The sequence below is a fragment of the Macrobrachium nipponense genome, chromosome 33 (genome assembly GCF_015104395.2).
Source record: "Macrobrachium nipponense isolate FS-2020 chromosome 33, ASM1510439v2, whole genome shotgun sequence".
In the NCBI taxonomy this organism is placed as follows: Eukaryota; Metazoa; Arthropoda; class Malacostraca; order Decapoda; family Palaemonidae; genus Macrobrachium; species Macrobrachium nipponense.
Window position 1 is genome coordinate 24,739,520 of NC_087219.1, and position 12,363 is coordinate 24,751,882.

Consider the following 12,363-nt stretch of genomic DNA (forward strand, 5'->3'; position numbering starts at 1 on the left):
AGATCGGTGGTCGAGAACGTAACAGACTTGTTCAACGAGGAACTATTGAGAGTAGAAAGTGCTGAAAGGTGTAACAGGAGGAAAACCTCGCAGTTGCACTGTGAAACAATTATTATGAGAGGATGTGAAGTCAAATAGAAGAAAGAGAATATGAACAGAGGTACAGTAAAAGGAAGGGGCCGAGGGGACGCCGACACAACCTTAAGTAATGCTTACAGTGCATCGCGTGAGGTGCACTGGCGGCACCAGCTACCTACGGGGATGTGAAGTTATAATATATTGTTGAAGGCATCCAATTGTTTATTTATATTTGGTGTATTAAGGAAGCCGCCTAAGACTTCCATAATACCTAATTCAATAATTATTCGTAACTAATAATTAATTTGTGCCTGTTTCTGCTCTTGCAATATACTACAACCATTCCTCATAACAATGAACCCCACAATGGAAGAGAAACATGACAAAAATACAGTCATGAACTCTGCGATAATGAAACAAACAACGAGCACCCAGTCCAATGTATTGGAAAACCGACACGATGTATTGAAATACCTTACTGCATTGGGATTCAAGGCAATGAATAGGTAAATTGAGCTTATATTTACCCAGATAGAAATTGAATGTCAATATTCACTTTTGCTTCAGTGGTTAAGAACATTCTGACAATTTAATCTGTAGGATCTGACTTCAGTTCTATTGACTCGATAAAGAGAGAGAGAGAGGAGAGAGAGAGAGAGAGAGAGAGAGATTATACTCGGACACTCGCTACGTACTGCGTAAAAGTAAACAAGTTTAGCAGACGACAATGTACAGCAGACGACGGCGGTCGAGTTGCCATAAATATCAATACCATGTAATTTCAACACCGCATGAAATGATCGACAGCCCAAACCGTTTATAAAAATGCAAATCCCCAAACTTGCGGGTAAAGGTACCATTACACAGCCCTAGGACTGAGCAAAATGACTCCGTAAAACGAAAAATTATTAATGACAACTTTTGCCTTGATATTCAACGAGGCTGGTAAATATCGTACATCGCTGTTCCTGAGGGTGTTTTGTTTTGGAAATCTTTTGGAAGATAATAAACTACGGGTTTTATTAAATGAAGTTTTAGTGTAAATAATAATAATAATAATAATAACAAATGATTCAGTGCATAAGAATATAATTAGGACAAAGGCACCAAATTATGCAGACTCCACCGGCCTGCAAGGCCGGTGCAAAATTTCCGGTGCTGTTTCTCATTCATAGCAAATTTCCCGTAGTGCTTCTCATTTCGTAGTCCACCAGCCAATAATGCATAGCAATTTGCGACGCTTTGTACAGGCAAATTGTATCCCTGTGGACTTCGGAAAGTGCAATGCAATTTTTTTTCCCCTCAGGTAATGGCCATTACCGTGACCGAATTTAGACTCTATACAAAAAAAAGGAGCTTTTGTATCGTCTGACATATGTGGCCCCCAATAAAAGCCACTTTTATGTTCAATTGATGAAAAAAAAAGAGGAAAAAAGTAGCAAAAAGAGCTTTGTTTGTCAATTACGAAAGCCGATGTTTGACGTCCCTAGAGTTATTTTGAAAAGAAGGTTTACGAATCCGTAGAGTTTTGTCGTCTCTGTAGCGAGTGTCTCTGTGTCTTTCCTTGCTTTAATAGTGTGGAGAGAGAGAGAGAGAGAGAGAGAGAGAGAGAGAGAGAGAGAGAGAGAGAGAGAGAGAGAGAGAGAGAGAGAGAGAAATGACTGGTTATTCACAAAGCCTGAATACTCCTTTAAAAACATTTGCATCCATTAGGAACAACCAGACTGACTTAGAGAGAGAGAGAGAGAGAGAGAGAGAGAGAGAGAGAGAGAGAGAGCGCTATTGCAAATGTCCGGTCACTCCTGTAAGAGTATTTCCACCCATTAGAAGCAGCCAGGTTGAATAATTAATTAAATATTTAAGGAAACACTGAGAATGACCGAGAATTCCAGAATCTGGATGTGAATGGGGTGAAGGGTTATCGAACCGGTTGATTTTTGAGTTGCCAACTTACTCTAGCTACCTGTTTTGAGTAACAAATTCAACTGTGGATAAATTTCAGAAAATAGAATATTCAAATCTTGAAGCGTTTTCGGGCACTGCGTGACTACTTAATAATAATAATAATAATAATAATAATAATAATAATAATCAATAATTAAATAATAATAATAATAAGAAGAAGAAGAAGAAGAAGAAGAAAATCATGTAACTCTGGTCCCATTCATAGCATTCAGAAAGGCATTAATTGGAATTTGGCACTAGTTCATGTTAACAGGAAATCTTACTCAAGATCTTCTCCCTTCTCCCCCCCTCTCTCTCTCTCTCTCTCTCTTCTTCCTCTCTCTCTCTCTCTCTCTCTCTCTCTCTCTCCTTCCAGAAGTCTGTGGTCTCTGATGTGAATTTCTTTCCTCTTCCAGAGAATCTCTCTCTCTCTCTCTCTTCCCTTGTCTCTCAATCAATCTCTTCTTTTTCTTCTTCCATAACGCTTATCCCTCTCCCTCTGTCTCCCCAACCCAATAAGCTTCGACATCTGGTGGGCTATTGGCTGAAAACCACACGTCTCTCTCTCTCTCTCTCTCTCTCTCTCCCCGAAACAGATTACTGCCATTTGTTCGGCACAACGAATTCTCCCTTACCTATCTCTCCTATCGGGATCTCTGCTGTTTGGTGCTTCCACTTATTGGTGTTTATTGTTTCCTCTGTTTTCTCCTCTTTTGTTTCAAGTAATCCTGTCTTTCTTCATCTGTAATTACTTCATCTCTCCTTCTTTGTTTGTACTTCTTGTGTGTCCTAATTTTCTGACTCAGACGGCAGTACAGGTGATGGAAATCAAGGCAAGTTAAGAGCAGTGTGAGGATCAAATACAATATTAGTTATAAAAGATCAAAAGTAATGAGGAAAATATAAATTGGCCCATTTACACACAGTAAAAGCTTATTATAGAATGTACAAAGAGGCAGACAATGTGGAAACATGAAAAAAGGCACGAAAAAAATATTCGTTAAAAGAAATATCTTCTTTTTTTTACGGAAGCGAAATAAGTGTTGGAATATGTATTGAGGAGAGTGACTCGTTTGGCATAAAAAAAAAAGGTCCGTCCATCTGTTATTCAACCACGGCCAAACGGCTGGTCCGATGGGCATGAAACTTGGCAGGGTTATAGTGAGGACCCCTAAGATGGTTTATAATGGAGTTTCATCCTACCTTCCCACCCCCCTCCGAAGTGGGTGGGGGTGAGAAGGGATACCCTGAAACGGGGCTGGTTGTGCCCGTAGATCGCTATAATATATAATTAGACATATATTTATGTATACGCATATAAACATATACATGTATAACTGAATCACGAAAGTTAGGAACATGATAAATCCATAAATAAAGGTATATATATGCTACGAGGAAAAATAAACAACGAAATATATAATATATATATATATTAATTATATATATATATATATATATATATATATATATATGTGTGTGTGTGTGTGTGTGTGTGTGTGTGTGTGTGACTGTATATATGCATATACACAGGGAGTATGTGTTAATAATCACAAACAGTAAACAAACAACATTTGCAACGCACCTCAACCATACTCCCCTTACACATCAGCTATCAATTCGAACGCTAATCTAAACGCTTTAAACACATTTAGCCCCGAAACAACGCGTTCCCATTTTTTGGACAAATGCCTAAAATTTCCCTCTCTCCTTTTTATGACATTTCCATGAAGCCTCATTTGACTGTTTGATGGATTTCAGTAGGCGAGTTTGCTCACACGGGCAGCATGAAATGGAAACACGTTCATGAAATGTAGACACGTTCATGAATGTAGACACGTTCATGAATGTAGACACGTGTTTGAAATGTAGACACGTTCATGAAATGTAAACACGTACATGAAATGGGGACATTTTCATGAAATGTAAATACGTTCATGAAATGTAAACACGTACATAAAATGGGGACATGTTCATGAAAGTGAACACGATCATGAAATATAGACACGGTCATGAAATGTAAACACGTTCACGAAATGCAAAAACGTTCATGAAATGTAAACACGTTTATGAAATGTCAACACGTTCATGAAATGTAGACACGTTCATGAATGTAAACACGTTCATGCAATTCAGATTCCCGTGTCATCAAAATCGTTAATGTAATTTATACGTTTGCTGAGCTGCGTCCTGCATTTATCTGTTGCGTAATGTAATCATTGGATTCGCCTGTTCGCTGTTTCTCTCTGTAACTGCAAGTTAACCCGGTCTGTTTTCTAAACATTCTATATTATCATCATTACCTTGCTCTTAGTTTACTATGATGTTATTTTTTATAAGTGTTTATATATACATAGTATATATAAGCGAATACCATAGGAAAATGACAGGCAGAAGGTCAATACCAAGCGCTTTCTCCTGTTTGTTCGGGCATCGTCGGGCACAAATGAAATACAATTGGAAAGGTTACAAGGTAAAATGAATGATCAAGAATACCAGGTGGTTAAGTGTCAAAAGGTTAAAAATCAAAGAGATAATCCAGGATCATAGCTCACCCGGTCACAAACTAAAACCATGGATTTAACCAGAGGTACTGAAGCTTAGCCATACAAAATCCAAAAACCATGTTTATAAATGAATATATTAAGTTAGTTGCTTATATTTAAATGAAACAACACATGGGAAGAAATAAAAAAGATACAACAACAAATCAATAAACGCAATCAAACTTATTGGAGGCTGAGAAATAAGGCAAAATAATTACGGCATTGGTACGCAGTAGCATTACAGGCTCTGATGAAATTAGGAGGCCAGCGACCACTTCAAACTGACAGAGAAGGAGTCTCTGATTAGTGATCCCGAAGGAAAAATATAAACAAAACACTGAACGTTCCATTCAGTTCACTGTAGCTGCTGTATGGTTTGACAGAGGAAGCTCAAAGTGGATTCAAATTAAATGCGTCAAATAAAAGATAAACGTTAATCCCTTTTGTTGGATTATTATTATTAATTTTCATTATATATAGCTACTAAACGAGACCAGTGTGTAACATTTTTATGCTTCACCATGATTGAACGGAAGACTGTCAAAATAACTGAGGTGAAAATCAGAGCTAGATAAAAAGTAAAGGAGTTGAACGGCTAAGCTGGGAGAGCCAAAAAGGAACGGATAAAAATCATACGGCCAAAACGAGTCAACTTGGAACCGAAAGGAGGCTTCAAAGTACGTTAGTACCGTTTACAGTGTGCCACACAAGTTGTCTGTGGACATTACCCGAAATGGTGGGAAACATAAACTGAATTGTGATTTCGAATAGACGCCAGAACGGAAAGTAAATTTCACATTTACTTTAGACTACATCATGCATTGTGACCTCCCGACGACCCTAAAAGGCAATCACAAAAATGAATGAATAAATGAATAAATAAATGTCCTATATATATGTCTCATGTACTAAAGTCCTGTCTTAATCCATATTTTCAGTTAATTTTTGTCCGCTAGTACGTAACCTTGAATTGTGATCCCGTAAGAAAAACGGAAACATTGCAACATACGTCCCCTATACAAACCTACTGTACCTTTCGTCAGCTAACACGTAACCTTGAATCGTGATCCCGTAAAAAAATGGAAACAAAGCGACAAGCGTCCCATTCAGACTCACCCTTAGAAGCAGCTCTCGTGATTCCCCTGGGGCTATGGTGGTTTCGGCACTGCTTGCAGAGGACAACTGCGCCGTGACATCCACCGGGGAGGGGCCAGAGAGGACGCCCACGACCACCCGATACACGGTGGACGGGCGTGCGATCCGCGGCGCCACGACGATGTAATTTCTGAAATGGAAAATTAAAAATTTGTAGAGATTCAAAAAATTATTCTAAAAATACAATTTTTCTATTACTAAAAAGATTAGATGAAGAATGTACTGGATGCTGGAAAACTGGCAAATATACATTTGGAAAATTGAATAAATATACATCTGGACAACTGGAAGCTATAAATATCTGAAAAAACGGGAAAATATACACATCCCAGCAACCTAGTAAATAAATTCAGTGAATCAAACGCCAATTTTCTTTCTAAGACATTTTTCTTATGCAACCTTTATGGGACAAAAAAAAAAAAAAAAGAAAAAAAAATTTGAAAACGTTACGGGATAAAAAAAAAATTGTTTTTATAGAAAAATGTTACGGGATACAAAAAATTTATTATTTCTGAAAACGCTACGGGATAAAAAAAATTGTTTTTAAAGAAAAATGTTACGGGATACAAAAAAAATTATTATTTTTGAAAACGTTACGGGATAAAAAAAATTCTGACTTTCTAAGAAAACGTTAGGGTACAAAAAACAAAATTTGACCTTTTATGAAAACGTTACAGAATATAAAAACACTGACTTTTTATGAAAATGTTGCGATGTATAAAACTGACATCTTATGAAAACGTAACAGGATAAAGAAAAACTGACTTTTTATGAAAATGTTACGGTGTACAAAAATAATTTACTTTATATGAAAACGTTACTCAAGACCCTGACATTTTATGAAAACGTTACAGGATACCAAAAAAATCTGGCTTTTTATGAAAACTTTCGGGATACCAAAAAAAAACTTATTTTTTCTTAAATCACTATGGGATACAAAAAAATTATTTGTTATGAAAACGTTACGAAAAAAACTTATTTTTCATGAAAATGTTACGAAAAAAACTTACTTTTTATGAAAACGTTACGAAAAAAAAACTTATTTTTTTATGAAAACGTTACGAAAAGTACTTACTTTATATGAAAAAGTTACGAAAAAAACTTATTTTTATGAAAACGTTACGAAAAAAACTTACTTTTTATGAAAACGTTACGAAAAAAAACTTATTTTTTTATGAAAAACGTTACGAAAAGTACTTACTTTATATGAAAACGTTACGAAAAAAGAAAACTTATGAAAAAAAACTTTTTTATAAAACGAAAAAACGTTACGAAAAAAACTTACTTTTTATGAAAACATTACGAAAAAAACTTTTTTTATGAAAACGTGAGGAAAAGACTTATCTTTTAGGGAAACGTTACGGGATAAAAAATAACTTCTTATGAAAAAAAAAAACAATAAAAAAAACTGACTTTCTATGAAAACGTTTCGGGATACCAAAAGAAAAAAAAAAACTTATCATGAAAACATAATGGAATAAAAAAAAATTCTGACATTTTATGAAAACTTTACGGAATAAAAAAACTAACCTTTTAAGAAAACATTACAGGATACTGTTAGGTATTTATGTTTATAACTACCTATTACCAGAGGTTATATTTGTGTTTTACATATACTTACTACTCATTAAGTATAACTACCCTGTTACTATCTTGTCTTCTTTTTAAACTGTATATCATTATAAGTTAGTATCTTAAAAATAAAGTCATTCAGAAAGGATCTATCTGAGTTTCGTGTCCATCCAAATATACTTCAATGGCGACGAGGAACTGACTCACGAAAGGGAAAATTAAGGATGGCGCATTTGGGTAATATAGCAGCATTTGACAAATCCGAGGACTTTGAAGATTATGTCGAAAGGTTTGATCAGTTCTGCTTAGCAAATGACATAACAGAGGAAGATAAGAAACGGGCAGTTTTCTTGAGCGCCGTCGGCGCTCCTACATATGGACTTTTGAAGACATTGCTTGCCCCTAATAAGCCCTCATCAAGGACTTATCGAGAACTTACTGAGCTTTTGAAAAATCACCTCCACCCAAAACCCATCCTGATAGCTGAACGTTTCAAGTTTTACAATAGGAAACAACGTCCAGGAGAATCCATCACTGATTATGCAACGGAGCAACGGAAATTGGCGGAAACATGTCAGTTTGGTGCTTTTCAAGAGGAAGTTTTAAGAGACTTGTTTGTTATTGGATTGGCCAACCGCTCGGCACAGAGGAAACTATTAAGTGAACAGGAGCTTGACTTAAAGAAAGCATTTTCGATTGCTTTAAGTCAGGAAATGGCTGATGAAAACGTCACGAAGATTCAGGGTCAAACTCAGGAGGTAAAAAAAGTTGTTGGGCCGAAAGCTTCTCTCCTTGAGTGTTACCGTTGCGGGAAGACAAACATAAGGCTGATGTTTGTTTCCATAAGGATACTGAAGTGTAATGGGTGTCATAAAAAAGGACACCTTCGTAGAATGTGCCGAATGGAAAATCACACCACAGTCAATCGAAATGGAAATATGGAAGACAAGGAAGGAAACGATCGACGGTCAACATGGCAGAGGAGGAGACCAGCTGCTCGAAAGAAGAAACTACAGAGTGCAAACTACAGGATGAATTGGTGCATACATCGAAATACTGTGTTAAGAAAATGAAAGCAAGACACAATAAGGTTCCAGAGATAATAGTGAAAGTTAAATTAAATGGATACCAATTGATATGGAATTGGACACGGGAGCTTCGGTGTCACTGATAAGTTAAGAGTTCTACGCTAAAACATCTGAAAAATACAGTACTTCAATCCAGCGATATTATGCTGAAAACCATGACGGGAGAAAAATAGAAGTCGTCGGAATATGCTATGTAACTATGGAAGTTCATGGACACAGAGTGGAGGAAGTGCCATTGTATGTGGTACAGGGAATGGACCTGCCTTATTCGGTAGGGACTGGCTGCATTTGCGAAATTTGACTGGAAAAAGTTAGCTGTAAATCATCTGCATTCTGGTATTCTGAAAACCTCAAAGTTAGAAGAACTGTTAAGGAAATATGGTGATGTCTTTGATGGTGAAACTGGGGTACAGCCAAGAATATAAAGGCTCATATTCGTGTGAGGAAAAGGATGCCAAAACCATCTTTTTATAAATAAAGCGAGGACAGTTTCTTATGCAATCAGGGATGCTGTGAATGCAGAACTTAAAAGACTAGAATTGGAAGGAATTATTGAGAAAGTTGACTATAGTGAGTGGGCGGCACCGATAGTGCCCGTTTCAAAAGACAATGGTTCTATTAGGATCTGTGGTGACTTCAAGGTCACCATAAATCGTTATGTGGAAAAACCCTGAACATCCAATGCCAAATCCAGATGAAAACTATACCAGCGACTGAACGGTGGAAAAACTTTCTCAAAGTTAGATTTATCGCAAGCTTATCAGCAAGTGGAATTAGATGAGGAATCTAGGAAATATGTGGACGATTAACACACCACTTGGTTTGTACCGATATACACGTTTACCATATGTGTCTCAGCAGCACCACAACTTTTTCAGTCTTTAATGGATAAAGTTCTGCAAGGAGTGCCTTGTGGATGCAACATAGATGATATTAGTCTTACTGGAGAACCGAAGCTGAACATTTACACAATCTTGAAAAGGTACTTGAGCGGTTGCACATCAATGGGTTGAAAGTAATTTGTCGAAATGTGAATTATGAAGCCCTCCTTGAAATATTTGAGTTTCATTGTAGATGAAGAGGGTATTCATATGACGGAGGATGCCATTGCAGCAGTCACGGAGGCACCAAGGCCAGAATCAAGTCTGAAATGCAATCCTTCCTGGGGCTGGTAAACCATTACCGTCGCTATGTGCCAAATCTCTCATCAGGTCGCAGCGCCTCTCACGAATTACTGCATAAAGACAGAAAATGGCATTGGTCACTAGAGTGTGAAAGAGCTTTTTCAGAGATTAAAAAAATGCTGACCACTGAAACAGGAGTATTAGTGCACTATGATTTGAGTAAACCTGTGACGTTGGCAGTAGATGCATCACCCAAAGGACTTGGAGCAGTGCTTTCCCATATCACCAGTAACGGAGAAAGACCAATTGCTTATGCATCAAGAATGTTAACACCCACTGAACGTACTATTCCAAATTGAGCGTGAGGGATTGGCAATCATCTTGGACTCCGGAAGTTTCATCAATATTTATATGGGGTCGTAAATTCACCCTTATTACAGATAACAAACCACTGTCATACATTCTGGGACCCAAGAAGGACATTCCAGTCCTTGCAGCTGCAAGAATACAACGCTGGGCTATACAGTTAGCAGCTTATGATTATGACATTGAATTACGTCGTTCAAGTGACAATGGAAATGCGGATGCACTCTCACGGTTGCCTTTACCAGATTGTGACTCTGATGCATCAGATAAGCATGTAAACTGGACACAAGAAGCAACTGCATTTAACATGCACCAGGTGAACTCTCTCCTAACTGCGAAATCTGTTGCAAGGGAAAACTTTGCATGATGCTGTACTGGCTAGAGCTTTATATTATACACGAAATGGCATGGCCAGACTCTGAGGACATAGCACAGGAACTGAAACCCTTCCATAGCCGTCAGCGTGAGTTTTGTTTCAATTGAAGAGGGATGTCTTCTATGGGGTGCCAGGGTGGTAATACCGTCGAGATATAGGAGTCAAATATTAGAAGAGCTACATGGTGGTCATCCGGGGGATTGTTCGGATGAAAGGATTAGCTCGCTTGCATGTGGTGGTGGCCGAATATCGATCAAGATATTGAAAACACTGTGCAAGGGTGCTCTGCTTGTCAGGCTACTCAGCCAATGCCGACTCGTGCTGAGGGTAATCCGTGGAAATGGCCTTCTGGTCCGTGGAAAAGAGTACATGTTGATTTCGCAGGACCATTCCTGGGACAAATGTACCTCATTATGATTGACGCATATTCAAAATGGCCAGAAGTACACCAATGAAATCAGTTACAACTATGAATACCATCGAGATCATGCGGCGGGTATTTGCTCAGCATGGGGTTTGTGTAGAGCGTCGTGTCTGATAATGGAAGACAGTTTGTGGCTGAGGAATTTAAAGAGTTCATGACCCAAAATGGTGTAAAGCATATTACTGATACCCGCTTATCACCAAGCAGTAATGGGCAGGCCGAAAATACAGTAAGAACATTCAAACAAGGAATGAAAAGGGCGATGAGAACATTGCAATCGTGTAATACATCTTTAAATACCAAGTTGTGCCAATTTCTACTGACTTACCGAACTACACCTCACTGTACAACAAAACGCACGCCTGCAGAGCTCATGGGTCGGCAGTTACGCACACGCCTTGATTTATACACCCAGATGCATCTCAGCGAATTGAAAGAAAAGCATCAGCAGAACGAGAAAACCAATGAGGGAACTCGATATAGGGGGACGTGGTACTGGTTCGGGATTATCGTCAAAATACCAAGAAGGGCATATGGACTCGAGGAGTTGTGGTTCTTAAAATTGGGTCCATGCACATACAATGTACAAGTGGACGGTAACTTAATATGGAAGAGGCATATTGATCAAATGAGACTGATCTCCCATGATTCTCAAGATAACAAAAATGAACTTTTAGCACGTGATTCTTCAGAGTTGGTCAGCTATCCAGACCCGCCATTACCAAAAGAGTTCATAAATACTCGTGAAGAGTTAGGCGATGCAGTTGCAGGTGCAGAGAAGAATGAAATCCCAAATGTAGAAGAAAAGGAGGCGGCAGCTGCAGAAGAACTATCGGGAAATTAAAATGGTAAAACTTCTGATGGCTCACCTGATAGATCGATATCTGAATTACCAAAACTTCGAAGGTCTACCAGACAAAGTAGACCACCTGACTATTTAGAATGTAAAATAATTAATAGTATTATGTATGTTTTTGTATTATTATTCAATGCTATGCCACCATTTTATTATTGATTGCTTTATCCTTTTATTTGCTTTAATCTTTCATTCTTTTCCCGAGGGGAAAAAGGTGTTAGGTATTTATGTTTATAAACTACCTATTACCAGAGGTTATATTTGTGTTTACATATACTTAGTACTCATTAAGTATAAACTACCCTGTTACTATCTTGTCTTCTTTAAACTGTATATCATTCATAAAGTTAGTCTTAAAAATAAAGTCATTCAGAAAGGATCTATCTGAGTTTCGTGTCCATCCAAATATACTTCAGATACAAAAAAAACTAAATTATCATGAAAACGTTACAGGATAAAAAAAAGTCTAACGTTTTATGAAAACGTTATGGAAAAAAACTGACTTTTTCAGAAAATGTTAGGGGATACAAAAAAAACTAACTAATCATGAAAACGTTACGGAATAAAAAAAAGTCTAACGTTTTATGAAAACGTTTTGGGATAAAAAAAAAAACTGACATTTTTAGAAAATGTAACGGGATACAAAGAAACGAACTTATCATGAAAACGTTACGGGATGCAAAAAAAACTCTTGACTTTAAGAAAACGTTACGGGATGCAAAAAAAAAAAAAACTGACTCGTTAAGAAAACGTTACGGGATACAAAGTAACTTGACTCTTTAAGAAAACGTTACGGAATGGAAAAGAAAGAAAGAAAAAAAAAACTGACGCATT

General features: G+C 37.4%; 1 protein-coding gene across 4 annotated transcripts in view; it reads right to left on the minus strand.

The window, feature by feature from the left end:
- The window catches only part of LOC135203025 (thioester-containing protein 1 allele R1-like), a 405,497-nt gene that overhangs the window by 175,755 nt on the left and 217,379 nt on the right, over nucleotides 1-12,363 (minus strand). For all 4 annotated transcript variants that reach the window (XM_064232597.1, XM_064232596.1, XM_064232594.1 and 1 more), the window contains exon 3: nucleotides 5,685-5,853. In XM_064232597.1, the coding sequence (XP_064088667.1) occupies nucleotides 5,685-5,853 (169 nt within the window). The remainder of the gene's footprint in view (nucleotides 1-5,684; nucleotides 5,854-12,363) is intronic.